Source organism: Macaca mulatta, chromosome 16, assembly GCF_049350105.2.
Source record: "Macaca mulatta isolate MMU2019108-1 chromosome 16, T2T-MMU8v2.0, whole genome shotgun sequence".
NCBI lineage: Eukaryota > Metazoa > Chordata > Mammalia > Primates > Cercopithecidae > Macaca > Macaca mulatta.
In genome coordinates this window covers 40739910-40765632 of record NC_133421.1, presented here as the reverse complement: position 1 = coordinate 40765632, position 25723 = coordinate 40739910, and the positions used below count along the sequence as shown (strand labels likewise).

At 37.8% G+C, this 25723-nt stretch overlaps 1 protein-coding gene across 4 annotated transcripts in view; it reads right to left on the bottom strand.

Annotated features, from left to right (window-relative positions):
* Nucleotides 1–25723, bottom strand: part of NF1 (neurofibromin 1) — a 299361-nt gene that overhangs the window by 6694 nt on the left and 266944 nt on the right. For all 4 annotated transcript variants that reach the window (XM_015119005.3, XM_015119007.3, XM_077970741.1 and 1 more), the window contains 10 exons: nt 24503–24629; nt 21878–22009; nt 20824–20959; nt 18713–18870; nt 14524–14646; nt 14002–14132; nt 13723–13823; nt 12512–12654; nt 12122–12168; nt 10463–10679 (listed from right to left, as the gene is read on the bottom strand). In XM_015119005.3, the coding sequence (XP_014974491.1) occupies nt 10463–10679; nt 12122–12168; nt 12512–12654; nt 13723–13823; nt 14002–14132; nt 14524–14646; nt 18713–18870; nt 20824–20959; nt 21878–22009; nt 24503–24629 (1315 nt within the window). The remainder of the gene's footprint in view (nt 1–10462; nt 10680–12121; nt 12169–12511; nt 12655–13722; nt 13824–14001; nt 14133–14523; nt 14647–18712; nt 18871–20823; nt 20960–21877; nt 22010–24502; nt 24630–25723) is intronic.

The following is a 25723-nucleotide window of genomic DNA, read 5'->3' as shown; positions in this document are numbered from 1 at the left end:
GCGTATTTGACCTTCCATTTCCTTAAATTTGCATTTGGCCTACAAGTTTCAAGTCCAGTAATTCTGAATTGTTTAACAGGAAATAAGATTCAGGCAAAACTAGGACCTTAAAAAGACAAAGGTTTGAAACTATTTGGAGCTGGTCCGCATGCAGGACGGGCATGAAGCAAGGATGACCACTAGGAAGGCCCTGTGGCTCTCTGCCAGCAATCTGCTACCCTGGGGCTTGTTCTTGTGTGTCTTGCTACTACTAGACCATGGCCTACTCTGAGGGGAAAACAGTCACGACATGCGTGGCAATGCTTCTGTTTGGGCACAGTGTTATTCTTGAGAATTAAAATTACATAAATTGTAGTAATGTAGATGAAGTCACTAGGGTGAAGATATCTTCACAGAAGTGCTAAGAACATTCCACTTTCTGTTTTGTGAAGCAAACAACGGTCAAACCTCAAATAGTTTTAAAGCCCTTATTTATCTCCTGTTAAATGTGAGGGTACAAAACAAGCTATAAAGTTGTTCACATACTATGACCTCAATTATACAAAGAAAATAAACTGGAAGGAAATGCACCAAAATGTTAATAAACAGTGGTTATCTATCTTAGAATGACAGGATGGTGGGTAACTTTTTCCTTTTATTTTTCTGAATTTTCTAATTTTTTCCTAATGAGCACATTAATTAAAAATGTAAAAGTACGAGTGACTTGTCAGCCCTGTCCCTCATAACCAAAAGCTTCAACACTATGTCAAAAGTTGATATTCTACTTCTATTCTCAAATTCATTTTTCATCTAAATTCTTGTTTTTGGAATGTGTGTTTTCTTCCTACTTAGTGACCCAACTGTATAAATCATACGTAGGTAAATGTGGTGTGACTGTGATTCCTAAGTTCAGCTTCACAGCAAAGATGTTTTACTGTAAGGATCAAAGGAGAAACTAACAAAAATCTTGGACAGTCACTTAAAAAAACAATTAAAATGCATTATATTTACACCAAAATATATTTTGAAAAAGCCAAGGTAGTATGAAACAGAATGATCATAGTATCTAGTTCTGGCATTTAAGTTTCTAAGCATAATTCTCACTTGTAAGAATTTTGGCAGCATTCTTTCTTTTTATCCCCTAAAATTACATCTAGAAATCTCTCTAGAAGCTGGTGAAGGATTTCACTTCAAAATCCCATAGGAAAAACTCTCAGATTATCTGACAGACCGCTCCAATGCAGACGGAACACATCCTGCACTGGTATATGCTGTATTTTAAGTTGGTGAGAAGGCCTTGGTGCTGCACTTCTTTTCATCAAAGGCCCTTTAAAGTTTTGTATTCTAGTCTCTCTTTTGCCCCTAAAGCATTGGCTCTCCCTTCTGGCCTTTGGTGGACACGAACAGAAAAAACTACGAAGTGGCTGACAGAAACCCAGAGGCTACCACACAAAGGAAATAAAGCTAAACTTCTGTGGTCCTGATTTGCTAGCTTAAATGACCCCACAGACACACTGTGGTCAAACATGCAGCCAGTTATAAACATGCAGAGCAGAAACAGCTGGACATTCTGCACAGCAGTGTATCAATAGTACTATGTTTCAATAAATTGTGGTGGTTCCAGATAAAGACAAAATCCTCAATAGAAGGTGTTATTGGCCAAAATTTAGTGAATTTGAGTAGTTGGGGAAAAGCATTAGATTACATTATTGTTATTTAAGTTATATGTCTATCTTCCCTGCTAGAACATGAATTCCTTGAAGGCAGGTACCAAGGTTTGTGTATTTTTACAACTAGTGATGTAGCTCCAGCCTGACAATTTTGTAGTCATCCATTTTTAAAAAACACTTCTGGTTTCCAAAACTGAAATAATCAGTTATAATAGTATCATGAAACAATAAAAGAACAGAATCACTTTTAACTCTTGAAAAGCTAAGGAAAAACGGGTTAGGTAATTTGTGAGAAGTTATACTACAAAAATGACAGACTAATAATAACTGAAATCTCCTGCCACCTGTGCAGCAGCACTAGTAGGTTACCTTAATCTGCATTTAGTTTATTTCATATGTAATATGGCAAACTTATTAGAAAACTCTTATTATGTACAGGAGAAGTCAAACATGTCAGAAGACCTAGCTTTGAGACTTGTTTGGATTGGTACTTTTACTTAGTTCTAATTCTTAATCTGTCAGTTAAGGGTAACAGCAGACTTGTCTATTTCAAAGGGTTGTTAGACAAAATATGTGAAGAATTTTTGCACACAGATAAAATAATTACTCCACAAATTAAGATGCTCCTAATATCTGTAGTAAAAGACCAGGTGATACAAAGGAGTTTTAGAACAAATACTAGGACTTTAATTTTATGCTAGAATTTGTAAAATTAGTGAAGCTAATATAAATAAGCACAAAATAGAATAAATCTTCATAGAAGAAAAGGTAGCTACAGCCTGTTTTTAAGCTACAGTAAATACATTCGTGGAGGCATATTAAATATATACTTAGAAATATCTTTATTTTGAGCTAAATATACCAAATTGTAACTATAAGAATTTTTGTCTTGGTGCAGTGGCTCATGCCTGTAATCCCAGCATTTTGGGAGGCCAAGGCAGGCACATCTTTGAGGTCAGGAGTTCGAGACTAGCCTGGCAAACATGGTGAAACCTCGTCTCTACTGAAAATAGAAAAAAAATTTGCCAGGCTTGGTGGAACATGCCTGTAATTCCAGCTACTCAGGAGGCTGAGGCAGGAGAACAGCTTGAACTGGGGAGGTGGAGGTTGCAGTGAGCTGAGATCACACCACTGTACTCCATCCAGCCTGGGCAACAGAGAGTGACTCCGTCTCAAAAAGAAAAAAGAATTTTTAAAAACGATTTTCACCAACTGCTAACACTTCTTTTTCTGTTTACGTGTAATCTTTTTGTATAATAATTACAGGTGAATAAAAGAAAAGGCATCTATATATGTATATAATATATGTATATATAAAATATATATATAAAATCATATATACATATATATATATATGTATTTTGGAGACAGAATATCACTCTGTCACTCAGGCTGGAGTGCAGTGGTGCGATCTTGGCTCACCACCACCTCAACCTCCCCACCTCAGCCCTGTGAACAGCTTTTCGTATTTTTTGTAGAGAGAGGGTTTTGCCATGTTACCCAGGCTGGTCTCGAACTCCTGGATTCAAGTGATAAGCCCGCCTCAGCCTCCCAAAGTGCTGTGATTATAGGCATGAGCCATTGCACCCAGTCATATTCCTTTTTTTAACCACAGGTGATTGAATAGACAGGCAGCTTTAATTTCTGAGGAAACACTGGGATTGGCTTTCTATTTGGGGAAAACAAGTTATTTTCTAAGCTAAAACTTCATCAAACCACATATTCTGCTCTTTCTCTATTAACTCTCTCTTGAGTTTCTTATTAATCTGCCTTTGTTAGTCCAGGACTGGGATTGCATCTTCATTGTTCAGGGTGGTATCAGCAGTTCCTTAACTAAGGCCAGACACTGGCCCTGCAATTCCTGTTAAGTACCAAGACCTTATAAAGTGGTGGCTTTACAAGTTCCTAAAGTGGCTAAGCCAGACTGAGCTTACAGGGACCGGTGAGTAAAGTCTCATGCTATGTGCCCAGGATGAGTGTTGTTGGGTAAGCAGTATTTTCGTGCAAAGATGATGAAAGTAAAGAGTACCTTGATGAGGGAACAGGTGCATGAAAACTGCTGATTTAGAGCAAGGCAGAGAAGCTTTACAAAGAATGGAAGAAAAAAACAAGTGAGTGATGTTCATAAGATTAAAAAAAGGGTGCAGTACAATTAGATGCTAGATAATTATAATGTTCCTTGGTTTTCAGAAGGAATCTGGTTTTAATTATTGAACTCTGACCATTAATTTCCTAAATTTTACAATTGGTAAATAAATGATAGAACTTACAACTTTGTAGATGTATTTTTTTTTACCATTTATATTAAAATTAAGAATTTTAGTTTAAATTAAGAATTAAGCTAAAAATTAGATTTAAAAATTAGCAAGAATTATACCAAGAAATCACTCAATTTAAAATTATTTTTCTCTGGCCGGGCGCGGTGGCTCAAGCCTGTAATCCCAGCACTTTGGGAGGCCGAGGCGGGCGGATCACAAGGTCAGGAGATCGAGACCACAGTGAAACCCCGTCTCTACTAAAAATACAAAAAATTAGCCGGGTGCGGTGGCGGGCGCCTGTAGTCCCAGCTACTCAGGAGGCTGAGGCAGGAGAATGGCGGGAACCCGGGAGGCGGAGCTTGCAGTGAGCCGAGATCGCGCCACTGCACTCCAGCCTGGGCAACAGCGTGAGACTCCGTCTCAAAAAAAAAAAAAAAAAAATTATTTTTCTCCCTTAAACACAGGATAATAACGAAGAAAAAGAAAACAAATCATGAAAAAAAGGTCAGGTAATACCATAAATAATTCTCTAAAACATTAAAATCATTTCAGAGATCTTAAGTGGCCTCAAAATAGAGACCTTTAGGTTTCTTCTAAAAGGGAGATATTTCTTTTTTTTCTTTTAAAAGATGGGGGTCTCATGATGTTGCCCAGGCTGGACTTCAACTCTTAGGCTCAAGCAATCCTCCCATCTCAGCCTCCCTAGGAGCTGGGACCACAAGCACGTGCCACTTTGCCCAGCTAAGAGGGAGATATTTCAAACCTAGTAAACAGAAGTATTACTGACTCAGAGCTAAGTCTAAGTTTAGAGAAACGGTTTGGATGAAATATCCCTCCATACAGACAGCTATCAGCACTATTGGTTTAGGAATGTTATGATCACTACCTGATCTAGCCAGCTTCTCAGGAAGAAGGTCTACATTACAGAAGCAAAGTGAGAGGATGACTGGTAGGCTTGGACGAAGCCCAGAAATAAAAATGGAAGAAAGGAATCTAAAGTAACGATGAACTAAGTATGTCCTTGTTCTAAAAAATTCATGCACCAATACTAACAGTAAAATGAGCTAATCAAACGAAAAAAAGTTAAAGCCTTTTTCCTAGTAAAAAAAGAATTTAGGCCAGGCGCAGTGGCTCATGCCTGTAATCCCAGCACTTTGGGAGGCAGAGGTGGGAGGATCACAAGGTCAGGAGTTTGAGACCAGCCTGGCCAATATGGTGAAACCCCATCTCTACTAAAAATACAAAAATTAGCTGGGCATGGTAGTGGGTGCCTGTAGTCCCAGCTACTCGGGAGGCTGAGGCAGGAGAACTGCTTGATCCTGGGAGGCGGAGGTTGCAGTGAGCTGAGATTGTGCCACTGCACTCCAGCCTGGGTGACAGAGCGAGACTCCATCTCAAAAAAAAAAAAATCACAAATTTACTTGTTTTGTTTAAAAACATTTTTGAGGTGAAAAATGTGTTATAAAACTTTTGCCATAATTATTACATGATCCTTACACACAAATGTACCTTTGAACTATCAGGTACAACATGACAGGTATCACAATAGAGGTCAAAATAGTTATCTATGTACATTCTACTGCCGGTTCTATTGAAGGCAGGTATAATGCCCTGGTAGCTCCTCGGCTCCCCTGGGTCTAAGAGCCCCTTGCATGTAGTAAACAATACATGTATGTAGGGTAAGTATCTGGAATTCTGGTATTTTCTACAGAGCACTATAGTATTAATCTTGTATTTAAAATAAAAAAAAGTAGTGCACACTTAGAATTTGTTAAACAACATGGATCAGAAAGAAATAACTTTCCTTCCTAGATCCATGGGCAAAAACTGTCAAGTCTCTGGTGACCAAGGATTCTAATATACACCTAACATACACCTACAAAATAGGTATTCAAATGTTTATTGAATTCAGTTATAACAATTCTCCTCTGAAGAGTATCAGGAGACCCTGATAAAGTATATATCAAATTTTGATACTTTGGAAATGGATCCTATTGAATTCATTTTCTTTCTTTCCTTTTTTTTTTTTTTTTTTGAGATAGGGTCTCAATCCCAGGCAGGAGTGCAGTGGCAAGATCACAGCCCACCACAGCCTTGACCTCTCGGGCTCAGGTGATCCTCCCACCCCAGCCTCCCAAGTAGCTGGGACTACAAATGTACAAATGCATGCCACTACGCCTGGCTAATTTTTCTATTTTTGTAGAGATGGGGTTTCATCATGTTGCCCAGGCTGGTCTCAAGCAATCCACCTGCCTCGGCCTCCCAAAAGTGCTAGGATTACAGTTGTGAGCCACTGCACTCAGCCTGGGTTTCATTTTCTAGTTCTAATCCTGGTTCTTCAATTCATGTCCAGCTCAGCTAGACTAGACCTAATAAGGATCATAATATCAAACCTGAAATATTCTTATATATCATAGAGTAAATGGATTCTCTTCAGGATGCTCTTATTGGAGTTTGAGAAAATCCTAAGAGCCAAAGTCTTACATCCATTTGGCTAAAGGGTCACAGTGAATGCAATTCTATATGCACTGAATCCCAGGTGCAGTCATTGGCTCCACTGATGCCAAATTCAATTTCTACTAGGGAGGGATTCAGAAGACAACTATTTAGGTACTTTTATATGTGGACTTGTAAAACAGCTCCCCTTAGGACGGAGAATTAGGCTATGCTAATTTGTCAAGAAGAATGCATTTTCAGAGACAACTGCTTTATGTAAGTGACTACCACTTCTCCTCAAAGCTGGTAACTAATTAAATACTACCAAAATGTTTTATTTAAGTAAGACCTAATGCAGGGGCATGATGGGGGGGAGAGGATGAAGTTCATGAATCTCTTATTTTGTTATTTGCTAGCAGAAAATGTTGGACAAAAGAAAATACAGCTTAGTAGCTGATCCTGCTAAACACCAAAGATCTAGAATGAAGAGTTTTGCATTGACATGAAACATTTGCAGCAAAGGATTGAATGCATGCCGATCAGCAACATTTGCTTTTTGAAATACGGCAATGGAAACTTTATCTGTTTAAATCTCAGTGTAGGTTGATGTTGGGTAATTTGATGGTAAATCAAACTTATGCTCCATATTGGGGAGTGACAAAGAACTTCTTTAAATACTACTGCTTGAGACTTTGCTGCTGGAGATAATGTTTTGGTTTCTATACAGCTAAATAGCAAAGTTGAAACGCCAGACCGAGTTAGGAATCTGGACAACTTTCTTTTGGTTTTTTGATATAAGCAAACTCAATGCCATAAAGAAATGAGGTGGCTGAGTGCTGTGGCTCACGCCTGTAATCCCAGCACTTTGGGAGGCTGAGATGGGTGGACCACCTGAGGTCAGGAGTTCGAGACCAGCCTGGTCAACATGGGGAAACCCCATTTCTACTAAAAATACAAAAATTAGCCAGGCGTGGTGGTGTGCACCTGTAATTCCGGCTACTAGGGAGGCTGAGGCAGGGGAATCGCTTGAACCGAGGAGGCAGAGGTTGCAGTGAGCCAAGATTGCGTCACTGCACTCCAGCGTGGCCGACTGAGTGAGACACTGTCTCCAAAGGAAAAAAAAAAGGCCGGGTGCAGTGGCTCACGTCTGTAATCCCAGAACTTTGGGAGGCCAAAGTGGGCGGATCACGAGGTCAGGAGATTGAGACCATCCTGGCTAACATGGTGAAACCCCATCTCTACTAAAAATACAAAAAATTAGCGGGGCGTGTCGGCGGGCACCTGTAGTTCCAGCTACTTGGGAGGCTAAGGCAGGAGAATGGCGTGAACCTGGGAGGCGGAGGTTGCAGTGAGTCAAGATCACACAGCTGCATTCCAGCCTGGGTGACAGAGCGAGACTCCGTCTCAAAAAAAAAAAAAAAAAAAAGAAGAGATAAGGATATAAGATTCGATGGAGCTAAAGATATGAAGCAATACATCTATTTACAAACAAAAAGATCAACTCTTACCATTAAGAGTTATTCTGTAAGAGCAAATGACAAAAACTCAGTGATGGGGCATATAAATTGGGATCCTTTTGTGAACATGAGCCCACAATTTAGAGATACAAATGGGTTTTGTGGGAGAGTAAGGTTACTTTTGAAAAGATAAACCCTTTCTCTGAATGTAGTAAAATAAACTGTCAAACCAATGACACACAATTGAGTGACAGGAAGAGCTGAACACCATGACACCACTTAATTCTATTACTTTTAAACCTCCTCATCTCTTCTGTGTATAGTCAGAGATTTCCAAGGTGTAGCAGTCTATTTATTCATCTTTGGAGAGTTAATGGAGGAGACACCATTAGTTTGAAACTGGAACCAAAGTCATAAAACCTATTCTGATTTTAATAAACAATTCTAAGTAAGAGGTTGTAGAGTAAGACTGTTTTACCAAAGCAAATGATCTGGCAAATAGCCAATTAACACTGGACATATGCAACTAATCAAATAGCAGAGAAACCTGTAATGGTTCTTTATTCTCATCCAGATTATTTTATTGTCTCCATTAGTGGGCAAAGATAGGCAGAAATTTCCCAAACAATTAGACTGGGTAAAAAAAGTTAATAAAAAAACTAACCATTTTTGACATGTTTAACACAAGTTTAGTAGCCCAAAAGGCAAAAAGTTTGGTTAAAATGAAGCAGACTTTAAAAACTTTTCAACTTTTGTTCAATAACCCAGAAAACAGTCCCACAGACAAAAAAGAACTGGTGGGCTTAAGGCAAGGCAGACAGAAGTAATGAATTAGCAATAAACAAACAAAAACAAGGAAATAGAGAAGGAGAAGGGAAAGTAGATAGATAATCAGACAGACAACAGACATGGAAGGCAATGAATGCAGTACAAAAGGGCCTGAACTTGGTTCTAGATAAGAACTATATAAAGCAGTTAACCTAGCTCTTCTAAAACTCAGTCTCCCCAATGTACACGATATTGTGAGCCTAAAACTAAATTACCTGTATGGTTCCCTAGCTCCAAAATGCTAAAGAGTTTATCAGCAGGGAAGCAGAAAGCAAGGAATTCAGTGGCTGCAGTATCTATAAAAAAAGTAAATTTTAAGTTTTGCCCTGGCCTTCACAGCTGAAATGCTGATAATGGGCAAGACCAGAAGCAGACCCCAGGGCAGTGCTTCTCCGATTCCAGTGTGCATAAGAATTGCCTGGGGTATTTATTAACACACTGACTGCTGACTGGGCTCTACTTGGAGTTTTTTGTGCAGATCTGAGGTGAAACTCCAGCATCTGCATTTCTAACAGGGATCACACTTGCAGAAACATTGTACTAGAGAGTTAGAGGCAGAGGGCAAACAAACCTTGTTACGTGGGGAAAAAAGTTAGACTTCTCTTATTTCTGGGGGGAAGAAAAGGATTACTTGTAAGGCGACTGACAAATGTTGAAATAAAATTTGTTTCCTCTGCTGAGCAAAGCTTTGTTGTTAACCAGAATTTAATAGAATACAGTTAATTATGTAATAGTTTATAATATGAATTAGGTATTGCAAAATTCTTTAGAACCTTCAAAATTACATAAATTGAAATGTCCATGCAAAACCGGGATCATAAACTGGGAATTCTATTTATTGATCTTGAACATCACAGAATAGTTAGGTCATTTTTTTTTATTTATGCTAACACTTAAAAGAACTATATATAGTAACTTTTCCTTATAGAATGATGTGTTTCATAAGTGAAATTTTCAGATAATGGAACTTTAAACAACTAAAGTTTCTTTTATTTTTAACCATTTTAGAAGAGTATCTTTCTAAATAGAAAACACGACCATAACAAAAGCTTTCCTTCATTACTCACTGTCATCATAACACACACAATAGCGTTAAGTTCTATAATGAATAATGACCCTCCTGGGTCAACCAGTGTTGTATGAAACCATTCACTATGACACTGAATGAATCCAGAGTTCTGTAGGTTTGCCATTTCTGCCATCTTGTTTATCTCAGTCCCACCTGAGCTATTAGCTATTAGTATTTCTCAGTGTATTCAAATCTAAGTTGCATTATGAATTGGTATGTATATGCTTATGGGCTTTAAGATGTTATTTTCTTGAGATGACTTTTTTGATTATTTACTTCCAGATTTTCAGGATGGTCTATGGATGGTTGAGTTATTGTTGGCAGCAGGTAAGTGAGGTACCTAATAGATTTTGTGTTTCTTCTTCTTCTTTTTATTTTTATTTTTTGATATAGTATGCTATATCAGAGACAGAGGAAAGAGGCCCTTAGGGCAATGTTAGTATATCTAGTAAAGGAATTATAGTTCTGTTCACTTACAGAATAATGTGTTTTAAGTTACTCTTCCTGCCCACACTCTAGAAACTTGTCAACCTTGGAATATCATGTGGACATTTTAACATTTTACTGTCTTACATACAACTTGTCTGAAAGTAGAAAGCTTTATAGAGTAACAAAAGTCAAGTCAGTTACAAGGTAAAGAAGAAATGTAAGGTGAATCTCATAAGAAAAAGGAGCAAAATTTGCTATAAACTGATCACAAGAGAATTCCTAATGTTGGTATCTTATACTGTTGCTCAAAGTCATGTAAAGATCACATTTACTGACCTGGGGAATGCTGGGAAGTTGCAAGTGAGGTCATGGAATTAGAGAGGTTAAGGTTGGCAGTGATACTAAGCTGGCTCTGCAGTGCAGGAGGGTAAGGAGATGTGGGTGTCAGGAGGGATTCCTCACTGGTTTCTTCATCAATTCCAGGCAGGTACGTGTCAATCAAGGCATCAAGAAACTTAACAATAAGCTCAGCATAGTCTGGAATTTGTGTTTGCTGCAATGAAAACCAGGAAATTATTTTAGCTCCTTTTCTTTAAGTAAATCCCCATCTGAAGTCAAAAAGGTATTAATTTTGTTTGGACTTAATTTACTATTTTTCTTCCTTTGTATTACTTACCATTAAAAAAGGGGAGTAGAGTAATATTTATAGACTACCAGAGGACTTACAACAGGCAGGTCTATTCAGCTTACACTTAAAGCTTCCAGATAAACCTGCATTTTCTGAAAGCCATGCACAAGACAGACTGAATTTAATACTAAGGCAATACAATCATCAGGAATGATGTCTAGTCAATTTTCCAAAACAGAGAAAATGAGCAGAGCATCATCATTCCAGCTGCCATTTAGATTCTAATCACTAGACACTGTAAAGGGCTCAGAGGGTTACTGGCAATCCGAATGCAAAAACTTCTGTATGATATACTATTTCTGTAACTTCAGGCCCATTTTTAAAGTGACAACCTTTGCATGTCAACAGATATTCAGTAATAGTGAAAAGAAATAAACAAAATACCCAATTCTTAAAAACTGGAACAAGGTTTATATAATTCATATTGATTTAGCACCCCCTGTATCTAAAACACTGCACTAGGAACTGTTCAAGGGAAGAAACAGAAATCCTGCCTTCAAGGAACTTTGATCAATTTGGAGAAAGCCCACATACAGAGAAAATGATTATATACATATTATGTAACACTACATAAACTAATGCCAATCAGAAAACAAACTGAGGCCAGGTGCAGTGGCTCATGCCTGTAATTCCAGTATTCTGGGAGGCCGACGTGGGGAGATCACGAGGTCAAGAGATCAAGACCATCTTGGCCAACATGGTGAAACCCAAAATACAAAAATTAGCTGGGCGTGGTGGTGCATGCCTGTAGTCTCAGCTACTTGGGAGATGCGGAAGGAGAATTGCTCGAACGTGGGAGGCAAAGGTTGCAGTGAGCCAAGATTGCGCCATTGCACTCCAGCCTAGAGACAGAGTGAGACTCCATCTCACAAAAACAAACAAACAAACAAAAAAAAACTGAATAGGAGCAAATGAGGACAAATTCAGAGAGAAATGAATCTTATCTAATAGGCTGGAAATAAAATGGTAATGCTCCTTGCTAGTCATAAGCTATCTAAGTATGTGCATTAAGATTATCAAATACACAAGGGACTGTGGCAGAAAAGTATCACCGAGGTTTATGATACTCTTCTGAAAAGTCAAGCATAAGCTGACTTTGTTTGTAAAAGTGAATACACACCCCCCTACACCGTGCTGCTTCCTGGAAAAAAACCTTGTGATGAGAAACTTTTTACAAAAGTAACATATGTGTTTATTGTGAATTATTATTCTGGTTTTCAGCATATTGTGTGTTCTTAAAACAAGCATACTAATTTGAACAGAAACCTTCATTTTGCCAAAAGTTAGAGAAAAATATATTTTCTTACCTTTGAAAAGGGTCCTGCAAACCGCCACAAGCCATTAAAACCAAAACCTGTAACAAATCAAATGTCACTCTTATAACAAGCAAGATATCTTTTAATTGTAACAGAAATTAAATAAGTTTTATAGCTGATGATATGTAAACCCTATGTACACGTTGAAAACACGTTTTTAGAATATGTCAAAGCGACTAAAACCCACCTCAAATATACTCAGTATAAAAAGTTGTCAACCTGTTACATTGGACATACAATTGAGAGAGTAAAAAATGGAATAAGGAAATAAAAGTATGAACAAGTCTATCCCTTATAAAGAATTCTGTAGTCAGTGCATTCTACAACAGTGCGCATGTTAGCAAGTTCATCAACCATCCTTCTCCAGATACATTTATTTACTTTGCAGGTAAGATGTTTGGTATTGTGGTGGGGATTCTTCATGGTACACCACACTCTGCACAATTCCATGGATTGGATTTAACAGATTTGGATCTTGGCACAGTGATAACAGGGTGTTGATCTTAGAGTCCAACAAATTATGCCTAAAAAAAAAAGTCAACAGAGGAACATTTTAGAGAAAAATTATGTAGTGGAAAACATAATATACATTCCCCAGAATAATGTGCTAAAATTGAAGGGAGATGAGTACTTTTTACTTTCTGGGGCATTTCTTCATTTTCCAGTTTTCTACAATGAACATGTGTGTGTGTCTGTTTTTGTCTGTCTTTTGTTTTTAGTCACCAGGGAAGAAATGGTGAAAACAAACAACTGGTACCGTGTGTAGCCATATACGGTAAATGTTTGCTTAAGACAAGGTTGGCTCTGTCTGCTACTTAGCATGCTTTAGTATTATTTCCATCTGTTGTATACTGACATGCACTTAGGAAGTTAAAACTAAATTTAGGATCTGTGCAAAACGAAAATAAAAAATTAAATTTAATGTTAATCAGTGCTTTTAAAAAAATGCTGAGTCAGATCAAATAGGGAAAGCAAAATAGTTTAGAGGGAGTGAAATACATGATCCAATTGAAACTTACGAAAAAAATTATTTCTAACCCAGCTACACTCCATTAATAAAAATAACTGAGTCCTAACTCTCTAAAATTCTAACATGAGGTTAAAAAAAATAATGACATGATGTAGAAGGCCTAGATCAGGAAAAGAATTTATCTGAGCTATTTAAATTTGAATACTTTGAGGTTAATATTTTTAGTCCTTAAGAGAGAATAAAATTCACCTCTTTTGGTCAATGTCGTTTTCACTCAGCTGTGGATAAATACAAAAGCTCTACTAAAAAGTAAACCAAAACAGGTATGCTGATTTAGATATAGCAGTCTAATAGTTTGCTTCTAAGTGAAGAAAATGAGCAATGATCATCAAAATAAACCACTTAAATAAACCAGTTTTTTTTAAAGTCTTTCCTTATAAACTTTCTAATAGATCTATTAGGTCAAAACTAATCTTAACCCTCATTAAATCTACTGTCTCAAAGCTAAAATCACTATCACAATATCTCATTTTGCCCTCTTTGCAACCAGTGCACATTACTGGGTAAGCATTTGACTTAAAGACAGGCACGAAGGTTAATTAAACCAAAAGGAGATACTTACACAACAGGAAATACTTTGGGAAACACAACACTGGCCTCTGCTAAGTATTCATAAAGAATTCGTTGATCAAACTCATCTGTGGTATATTTTACCAGTGTAGCCTGTCAAGATGCAAAAAAGTAAACACACAACATTTTTACTTTGTGGCTGAAATGTTATCTGTTTGGGTGAGAAGTAGAAGACTGTATCCTATTCATGTTTCTAATATTTAAGGGCCTTCTAAAAGTAGACTGGAATAAAAATTTGAGGGTGGGGGACTCAAAAAGGGGAAATCCTTACTAGAACAGTAAGAAGCAGCGCCTGGATTTTTGGATCAGTAAGTACTTCTTCATCCAAGAGAACATTTGATTCAGACACCGAAACCTTACGTAAATGTGGATGCTGTTGTGATGAGGAAATCCTCTGAGTTTCTGCAGTAAGACAGGGAATTAATGTGATCAGCTGTATTAATCAAACACCTGGATAATCACTTCACCTATTTCAATGTTACTTCTACAATTCAACAGCTTTCTTTAGTAGATACTTTAAATACTAACATAAACATCATATAGAATTACTATTCACCTATACAAAAGTTTTGGTTACTTATTTACAATGTTGTATATAATATATATGACTATTTTTTACACAAGCTTCAAGATAACTGTCATTTTAAGAATGGTAGAGTTTATCTTTTGAGAAATGGTAAACGTTTCTATATTTCATTCTAAAGATTCTAAGAAATAGCTGGAAAATAAACATGACTTTCATGTACTCTCCCACCTTATTTTCAATGATCTAGATCAATACTTTGTTTCTCACCCATTTCATAATCAGTTTCTGCTACTCTCCTCATTTTGGGGGGTGTTGTGATCCCTGATTCCATTTCTTGCCTTTTAGGAGCCTTTGTGTCTGATATCAAGTGATCAAAACTTTTCCTTGTTCCTATAAACAAAAGTTACAGAATATGGAAGTTCATTAACCACAATGTCTATAAATGGTATAAATGGGAATATACTAAAAAGAAAATGTTTGGACATAAAGTGTTTAAGCTTTCACTTAGGACTCAAAGAAAGCTCTAATATATCCCTGGAGCAGTTTCTTTCCTTTATTTTCCATCTTCTCAAAGGGTTTTGTTCCCATAGCTTTCCGTTTCAGGATAGGATGCACCTTACTGGTGCAAATTAAACTGAGATTATATTCTGTACACTGGAGGTAAACCAAACTACACTGGAGGTAAATCAACAAATATGATAACTGATAATAAATACAAGGGTAGGCATTATTCAGTACCAAAGGTCAACTATGTCTGACCAGTCTTTTCAGTTTAAAAAATGCTGCTGGTGGCAAGAACTACTCATTAATACATGAGTAATTTCCAAGCTTAGGAAAAAAGCAGACTTTGATTTTAATTTTTTAAGCTTTGAAAAAAAGATATGCATGCCTAAAAATACTAAAAACCAGATACACTGGGAGATGCTTCAAAAATAGCAAGTAGCATTATCTCCCACTTGGCTTTTAGTTTCTCTATTCATGTAATCATGTATTAACACTATTTTTTTTTTTTTGGACAGGGTCTCGCTCTGTGGCCCAGGCTAGAGTGCAGTGATATGATCTCAGCTCACTGTAACCTCCGCGTCCTGGGCTCAGATGATCTTCCCACATCAGCCTCCCCAGTAGCTGGGACTACAGGCGCACACTACCACACCCAGCTGATTTTTCTATTTTTAGTACAGACAGGGTTTCTCCATGTTGCCCAGCCTGGTCTCGAACTCCTGGGCTCAAGCGATCCACCTGCCTTGGTCTCCCCAAAGTGCTGGGATTACAGGCATGAGCCACCAGGCCCGGCCAACAGTATTACTTTTTTAAAGCCAGAATTAAAGCCAATATAATAAAATCTGACAATTTAACACTTGAGAAATACAAAGTCTATTACCTCAAGAATTAACACGAATAACTATTCATAATAGTCATAAATACCAAGGCCAAATAATTTAACAGCCCAAAGGGATCTAGTCCAGCTTTTTAGTTTCATGCACATGTACACCGATGAAGCCATGAGCAGCTAAGTAATTAGTCTGAGGCAGCATGGCTAGGGATCTAGACAATGACCAGATGGAAAACTCAGGTTTTCTAAAACCAGTCAGTGCTTTACATACTCCATGAGATTGGAACACTACTTTCTACATTTAGTTTTCCTTCCTTTCTCACTTGTCCTTTTTGTTTTATTCTCTGTATTCTTCCTGGAAGATCTCATTCTGCTTCCATAGCTTCAACTATCTGTGAGCTAATCAATTCTAAATGTTTACTCATCTACTTTCTTCCTGAATTCCAGGTACATCTTGTGGTTTATCTCTTAGTTATATACTCCTAGATGTCTTGAAAATATTCCAATATAATCAACCAACCTAAATTTATCATGTACTGTAAACATATTAGTCCTGATCTCTATGAATGGAATCACTATCCAGACAGTTTTTAAAACTAAAAACTTCTGACATCCTTCACGATCTTCTCCCCTTCCCCACCTGTAACAATTGGTCACTAAGTCATGTCCATTCTACTTCAGAAACCTACTCCAAACCTGATTTTTGTTGTTTTTGAGATAGGATCTGACTATGCTGCCCAGGTCAGCCTCAAACAATCCTCCTGCCTTGGCCTCCTGAGTTCCTGGGACTATAGGCGTGTACCATTATGCCTAGCTCCAAACCTGCTGGTTCTTCTCCATTCTCTCATTGCGTCTGCCTTAGTGCGGGGCCCACACCACTTTTTTTTTTTTTTTTTTACTTGGACTGCTATATCAATTTTATTAAATGGTTCCCTTGCTAAAAATATGTTCTTGTCTCTCCACATTGCTGTTAGAAAAACTTGGCGAAAATTAAAATTTGGTCATGTTCTTCCCCTACTTAAATAGCTCAGCTGAACGCGTGATAAAGGAAAAATCTCTTATCATGGCACACAGTCATTTCCAATCGAGTTCTAATCCTTCTTCTCATCTCATTTCCTACCCCATTCCCCATGACGCCATGATGTATCATGTTGCTTTCCTGCCTTTTCTTTACTCTTGCTATTCCCCACTGCCCTTAAACATACACCCCTACTTATCCTGTTGTCTATTTAGCAAGCATATATTAAATCTTTAGGACACAGCTCAAATGTTATCTCCTCGCTGCAGTTTTTTTTTCTTCTAATTTCCCCAGATCTCCAGTTTCCTCCATTAAGACATATCATTGTAATGGCACCTGGAATTGCTGTTGTGATTGGCTGATTATAAGTCTTGGACACAAATTACAAACTCTTCCAGGGCAGCTACCGTATCTTTTTCACTTAGTACATGGGTTGAACGAATTCAATACTACATTTTTTTCTGAGGTTAGTTTTTCATTTACAACTTCATTGGCATGAAAATCCAGAATTACAAAACACAAAGTAACCAGGAAACTCCTAAAAGATTACTTATGGCAAGGTACTAACAGAAGGGAACTCAACAACAGTAACACACCTATGTGGCTAGTAACCGTGATTGACATTCACGGTTTCTATTTCTTTCATGGTTTACTGGCAGGTTATTTATGTTACAATTTGTTGTTTGTTCACTAATTTCCTTATGAACACAAACATTCTTCTAATATCTAAAGATATTAAATATGTTTGCATGGTAACTGAAATCTGTTGAACTATTCACAGTGTTGGCCACTGAAATATAGATCGCAATGTATTCCAGTAACAATTACAATTTTACCCAATGGAACAGAAGAACATCTCTGCATTTCCTCTGAGCAGCAATGTAAGATCAGTGTTTTTGTTTGTTTGTTTGTTTGGAGTCAGGGTCTCACTCTGTCACCCAGGCTAGAGTGCAGTGGTGCAATCTTGGCTCACTGCTACCCCTGCCTCCTGGGCTCAAGTGATCTTCGTGAGTAGCTGGGACTACAGGTGCTTGTCACCATGCCTAGCTAAGTTTTGTATTTTTTGCAGAGATGGGTTTTGTCATGTTGCCCAGGCTGGTCTTGAACTCCTGGACTCAAGCAATCCTCCCACCTGAGTCCCCCAAAGTACTGGGATTATGGGTGTGAGCCACTGCATCTGGCCTACTGGGTTCTTTCATTCATTTACTTTCAGTTACTAAAATGGAAATGAGTCTCGCAGCGTTTTAGGTGTACTTCTCAAGAGACAAAAATTCTATAAATGTTGATGTAACTGAGCAATCTTAATTTCAAGAATCCTATCTTCTGGCTGGGCAAGGTGGCTCATGCCTGTAATCTCAGGACTTTGGGAGGCCGAGGAGGGCGGATCACCTGAGGTCAGGAGTTCAAGACTAGCCTGGCCAACATGGGGAAATCCCATCTCTACTAAAAATGCAAAAATTAGCCAGATGTGGTGATGTGTGCCTGTAATCCCAGCTACTATGGAGGCTGAGGCAGGAGAATTGCTTGAACCCAGGAGGCAGAGGTTGCAGTGAGCTGAGATTGTGCCACTGCACTCCAGCCTGGGTGAACACAAGACTCCATCTCAAGAAAAAAAAAAAAAAGAATCCTATTTTCTTTCAGTAACTGAAAAACATGTCTTATTGTCTTTTCAAAGAAAGCATGGCAAATAGTACCATTATAGCTTCATACCATATTCACATATTCTCTCAGACGATAATTTTGGGAAGTATTACAGTATATCATTAAATCCCCTGAGTGCAGCAAGACTCTTGCTTTCTTATAGGTGTTTATCTAATATGTCTCAGAGTTCCATTCCCTGCTGACCAGCCAAGGCAAAACAAAATAAGGAGAGTCATAATAGTCTAAGATGCAGAAAAAACCGTTTCAAGGCCCCATTCTCATTTCTCTATCTCAACTTATAATGCTTAACTGAGCTATCAAACTCTCTTTTAAATGGCATCAAAAACTTTGCTACATTGAGATGGAAAATTTTGATAATCTTGCAATTTCAAATAATTTTCCAAGAGTAAAAATATCTATTTTTTTAAATAATAAAAAAAACTACATAATTTAGATAAACTAACCAAGCAACTTCTTAGTGTTGGCCTGAGAAGGCTGCCCCATGTCCAAGCTCATGGATTTCCTGGCTCGGGGACTGGTCTGGCCGACAGTTGGATAGGTGGCTGCAAGGTATCCTTCAGAACCTTTGGGAGAGGACCATGGCTGAGTCTCCTTTAGTGTCCTGAGAGATTAAAACAATAGAGAAAAATTAATTAACATGGTGACAAATATAACCATTGTTTGCTCCTTCCAAGTGGCTGTCCTATTTCCTAACAGCAGCAATCAATTAATTTTAAAACTGTACTTTAAAGGGCTTTAGGGTACAAACTCTTGTTGTATCCCCAGGAATTATCAACTTTCTTGCCATAGTATCTTGTACATAGTACATTTGGTGAGTACTGAACTCACCAAATGCTGAGCAAAAAGAACTGTACTGCAATTGTTAAAAGCTGACAAATAAAAAGGTATAGCAACAGGGGTGTCCAATCTTTTAGCTTCCCTGGGCCACAGTGGAATTAGAAGAATATTCCCGGCCACACATAAAATACACTAACACTAACTACAGATGATGAGCTTAAAAAAAAAAATTGCAAAAATCTCATAATGTTTTAAGAAAGTTTACAAATTTGTGTTGGGCTGCATTCAAAGCCCTCCAGGGCTGGGTGCAGCCTGCGGGCCACAGGTTTGACAAGCTTGGTGTACAACATTATGTTTTAAAATACGTTTACATTGGCTGGGCGCTGTGGCTCATGCCTGTAATCCCAGCACTTTGGGAGGCCAAGGCGGGTGGATCACCTGAGTTCAGGAGTTCAAGACCAGCTTGCCCAACACGGTGAAACGCCATCTCTACAAAAATACAAAAAATAGCCGGGCATGGTGGTGTGCGCCTGTAATCCCAGCTACTCAGGAGGATGAAGCAGGAGAATCACTTGAACCCAAGAGGCGGAGGTTGTAGTGAGCTGAGATTGTGCCATTGCACTCCAGCCTACGCGACAGAGTGAGACTCTGTCTCCAAGAAAATTAATAAATAAAAATAAAAATAAATAAAATGTTTACATTGTAGAATGGCTAAATCAAGCTAATTAACATATGTGTTACCTCATATATTTATCTTTTGTGGTGAGAATACTTAAAATCTACTCTTGTAGCAATTTTCAAGTATAAAATGCATTGTTATTAACTGTAATTATGCTGATAAAAGACCTTGAACTTATTGCACTGATTTTTTTTTAAATCAGAAAAAATCAAGTCTAAACAGGCAACTGTTTAAAAACCAAGAAAATCAGACATTAATTTATAGTTTTGACAGGGGAACACAGGCAAACTATTTTACTCTTTCTATAACAAAAAGGGCATATCTCAAAGTAATATAATAATGGGACTGACAAAAGTAAGACTACTGAATACCAAGTACGTTTGAAAAATTTTTGCATACATTGTTAGAATCTTAAGGAAATTGTTGAAGTCTTTTTATCAAAAAGCAGGATGTTGATAAATGGAATGATATGAGTTTTGCGAACAGAAGATAAGTTTTCTACATTCAACACTGTCCCTAAACCTTAAAGAAATTTTTTTTAGTTGAAAATACAGAAAAATCCCCCAACGATGCCATTTTCATGAAATTTCTCCAAATTATACTGAAAAATATATTACCCAAAACCATGTATAACAGATATAATTTTGACCATCTAAATCTACATTATAGAAAACTTTAAATAACATTAGTGTGATATGAGTAAATACAACAAACGTGTTAGTATGTCTGTATTTTTACAAATCTGTATAGATTCGTTCTCTATCCAAGCACGCAACGTGTTGTTTATATTTTGCGTTAGCTTTTTTTCCCCAGGTCCTTCCCCCACAACCTAATATTTTCAAGAGCGTCTCTTTTCATTGTTCAATTGGTCTGTGCTTCAGAGGCAAACTAATGTTAACATTAGCACAATTAGACTGGAAGAATAACTTTCCTACTAACCCACATAAAATACTACACATTTATAAAATGAGTTTTGACTTACACATTCTTCCTAGGCCATCTCTAGATTTCTCCCATATTACCTTCTAGATTACTCTGCTGCTTGCCTCCATTAGTTGGAACATTGAAACTTGATTATAGGAGAGTAAATCCACTTACCTATAGGTAGGATCACCATGATGAATGGGATATGTATCCATAGGAACATTTTCCATTGAAACATCAGTAAGAAGAAGTGACTTTCTATGTTTTAGGCTGCAGCGACTTCGAACTTCTTCAGACACTGTAAGTAAAGCTAAAAGGAAAATGGTGGTAGGTTAAAAAATTTAACAAATCACAAGTGTGACTTAAAACAGGATGAACTTACAGTCTCCTAAAGAGGATAATACCTGTTAAATGTGCACATATTTTGGAAGACTACATAAATATGAAATATACAAAGAGATTTAATAAGCATCTTTTATTTTCCAAGTGCTTTAATGTACATTTGATTTTAACAAACACAAAGTAGGCAGGGCAGGTATTATTAAGTTGAGTGAGAACAAATACAGAGATGTTAAATGATTTGCTCAAGGTGATATGGTTCAAACAAAAAAGTTGAACAAACAGAAGTCTGTGAAACTGAGAATCAGCACTTTCCATCAAACAACTACATTCAAGAATTGTACATAAGTGCTAAGTGTTGCTGAGTAGAGAAACAAAAATCAGATAAGAGCAAACAGGAAGCTTTAATGGAATGGTGGGGATAGGGCAGACATTCCAGATAAAATCACATAAGGAATGAATATTGAAGAGGCAGTCACTTGTAGGAGATGGCAAGTAGATTAGCTTAAAATAGCTCATCCATTTGGAGTGGTGATAAAAAATGAAGCTCATGAAATTTGGAGAAAGATAACAGAACTGAGAAGGCTATTTAAGGGCCCAGGATGCTAGACTGAAGCATTCAGATTTTATGACGGATAACAGAGAGCCGCTGTTGTGTCTTGAACCAAAGATGACCAAGGGAACACATTTCAGATTTTAATGGGAATTAAATTTATTCCTACAGAAAAATGTTCTGGCAAAACTCTCAAAATTTTAATCACTAAAGGACTAGATTGTGAACTTTCTACTCTGCCAAGCAATCGCCAAAAACCTATAGGTATTTGCACTTTTTGGGTGATCCTTACATATAGCTGTAGCAAGATTAATTTTGTTTATTTTGTGTTTTTACCTGCTAAGTAGGCCACGCTCTGTGTATTCACTTCAAATTTGTCACAATTCCTGTGTTTGTTAACCAGAGTTAGTAGTGTATGTAAAATTCTGACTGTTCTTGCAACAATGGCAGGTGAAGGATGCCTGTACCCTACAAAAAAACAAACAAACAAATAAGAATTAATTTTTTGAACAAGTATCTGCTGAGGTCTTCTTCCCTGACTTTTGACTAACAACTCTGCAAGGAAAGGAAGTATAACTCCTACTTTCCAAGAATAGCCATTTGGGAAGGTAAAACATACATATGTGAATGTGAATAATTAACTATGTATAAGATTAAGTACCAAAAATGTATAGAATATAATAATATTCCCTAGAACTCTATAGTACTCCAGGAAGAGGAAAATTAAAAAACATGATAGTCTTTCAGATCTTCTATTTCCTAAAGCAGCACAGGGATTAAAAAAAAAATCTATGTATTAGAATTCTCCTTAAGATTTCTTTTGAAAATAGAGTTATTTTACAAAAACACTTTTAATGAAAAGAAAACCTGATGACATAGGAAGTATATGCTCTAACAGCCCAAAAAATAGGGTTGATTAGAGGATAAATTTGATCTTTGGCCAGCTTTTAATCATTAATGCTACCCCCATTTAAAAATAGGTGATTTGAACATGGAAAGTATCTGGTATTCTTGTCTTTTAAGACAGAGTCTCACTCTGTCACACAGGCTGGAGTGCAGTGGTAGGATCTTGGCTCACTGTAACCTCTGCCTCCCAGGTTCAAGCAATTCTTGTGCCTCAGCCTCCTGAGTGGCTGGAACTACAGGTGTGTACCACCTCACCTGGCTAATTTTTGCATTTTTAGTAGAGATGGGGTTTCACCATGTTGGCCAGGCTGGTCTTGAACTCTTGGCCTCAAGCAATCCGCCTGCCTCAGCCTCCCAAAGTGTTGGGATTACAGGCGTGAGCCGCTGTGCCCAGCCTGGTATTCTTCTAGATAGATATAAAGAATAAGTAAGCACTTTATTAGCCCAGTTGCAATTACTTATCTTGGTATCCTTTAGTAAGTGTAGTATTTTTTGAGAAATCCCTACTGACCTTAGAGATTAACACTGTCAATATTTTTTGTAGAAATTTCCTAAGAAAGTGAAATCAAATGCATACATTCATAGTAGTGGGTGTATGCATCTCTCTCTCTCTCTCTCATAAAAACTGGGGGAATCTCCATGGTCCCTCAAGCCTAAGATTTAAATTGATACAAAATTGTTGACTCAAGCTATAGCTTGAATCTCTATTGTGGCCAAATCCACTGCTGAGACCACTGGGGTTCATGCCAGCTCCTTCTCCCAGGTCTTACTTTACCCGGCTTTGCTTCTGACCCACCACTACATGCTGTTCCTATTAACTGCAGTCTCTGGCCATGACTGCCCCATGTTAATGAACCAAAGTTAGCAGGCTGTGAAGTCAGCAATGGGGAATAAAACCAGGTTAGGAAGTGAATGAGCTGGCTCTGAGGAATAGCTGGAGATCACTGGCTATAAGCAATATAGAAAGGGGTGAGGATAGGGTACCAGAAAGGTGAGATACAATGGTATAAAATAATAGTATTAATCAACAATAAACTATAAACAGGTTGAAGAAAATCTGTGATCAAATCTCTTAACATTTTCTAATATAAATTATTCAAATAACACTCAGTGATTTGCAGTCTGTTTTATTTTGAAAATCAGTAAGATACTTAGGTATTGTTACTATTAATAATAATACAGCTATTATAAGACTCAGTATGTAGGTTTTTTAGGAATCAACTCTGGTCTTTTTTTTTTGAGGCAGGGTCTCACTCTGTCACCCGGGCTGGAGTGTAGTGGCATGATCATGGCCCACTGCAGACTTGACCTCCTGGGCTCAAGTGATTCTCCCTCCTCAGCCTCCCAAGTAGCTGGGACTACAGGCATGTGCCACCACACCTCGCTAATGTTTTGTATTTTTTGTAGAAAGGGGGTTTCACCATATTGCCCAGGCTGGTCTCAAACTCCTGAGCTCAAGACTTGATCCTTCTGCTTCGGCCTGCCAGAGTGCTGGAACTACAGGTTTGAGCCACCATACCCAGCCAGAATAAACTCTTTGATTTTTCAGGCAAATATGATATTTGATATGGAAATGAGGCTCTCATAAAACACATATCGAACAAAACACAACTCATTAGGACAGATATAGTTTGCATTTATTTATTTATTTATTGAGACAAAGTCTCACTCTGTTACCTAGGTTGAGTGCAGTGGTGTGATCATGGCTCACTGTAGCCTCGACTTCCCAGGCTCAAGCAATCCTCCCATCTATGCCTCCTAAGTAGCTGGGACTACAAGCACGTGCCATTGTGTCTGGCTAATTTTTTTCTGTAGAGATGAAGTCTCACTATGTTGCCCAGGCTGGTCTCAAACTCCTAGCCTCAAGTGATCCTCCTGCCTCAGCCTCCCGAAGTATTGGTATTACAGACGTAAGCCACCACGCCTGGCCTAGTTTGCATTTAAAGTAAGACATATGGGCTAATTTACTTCAATTTATTTCAAGTAATCACTTACTCAAATTACTTCTGGTTTCTTAATACTATTTCATAAAAATATTCTAACATAGGCTTTTACCTTTTAAAAGGTGTCCAACCAATGCAAAGTTAAAGTTAGAGTTGAAATTGAGTCCAACAAAATGATCCATTTGCTTGCAGTGCCACTCCAGAGGATTCCGGATTGCCATAAATACTTCCTCTGGACTCTATTAAAGATAATCATGAGATGGTTGATGAGGTTCACACAGTAGCTTTCTTTAAAGGCTCACTTAATTGGTTTTTGTGTTCAATAGTACGACAAGATAAGTAATCCTTTCAATTTGAGAGAAATTATTTTCAGTTGACTGCAGAAAAACCACAGAACATTTTAGCTACTACAAATTAACTGGTGCAAGACAGTCAAACATATGAATAAGAAGATGGTGGAAGATGAAATCACTTTTATTTACAATACAAAATAAATAACTGTCAATTTACATCCTGGTGACTTTTAACGTGCTTATTAACTCTTAATGCCTAGCATCCTAAGGGCACCAGAATCAATATTAGCGCCTGCTACTGGGCTGTTCTGAAGATGAAAATACCGAGGCAGATGCCCCATTTGCAATGCTCCATTTGCAAATACTCTTTTTTTTGAGACGGAGTCTCACTCTGTTGCCCCGGCTGGAATGCAGTGGCACCATCTTGGCTCACTGCAACCTCCTGGGTTCAAGTGATCCTCCCACCTCAGCCTCCCAGGTCACTGGAATTACAAACACGTGCCACCGTGGCTAATTTTTGTATTTTTAGTAGAGACAGGGTTTCACAATGTTGGCCAGGCTGGTCTCAAACTCCTGACCTGAAGTGATCCTCCCAACTCGGCCTCCCAGAGTGCTGGAATTACAAGCATGAGCCACTGCACCCAGCCAATCTGCAAATATTCTTAACATATAAATAGCCAACAACTAGATATCACTGACCACCATTGTCCCAAAATAGTTCTAGAAAAAGGGCAATGAGAATTAGGAAAGAGGGGTTCTAGTCTCAAAACAGATGTACAAACATGGGCAAGTGACTTAACTTCTTAGTTCCTTTCTAATTTGCAAAATGGAGGTCTGATTAATAAACTCCGTAAGACCTCCTACTCCTAAAATTTTGTGTCCATATATCTCAGACCCATAGCTGTTTCAGGTTCACACTACATCTGGTAGTCTGAACTAATAATGTTTAGACCAAGTATCTTTACACTTAAAACCATAATCCTGTTCTTTCTACCCACAGTTCAGTTAATTTCACTTCAGGCACATCTCATTGTATATAC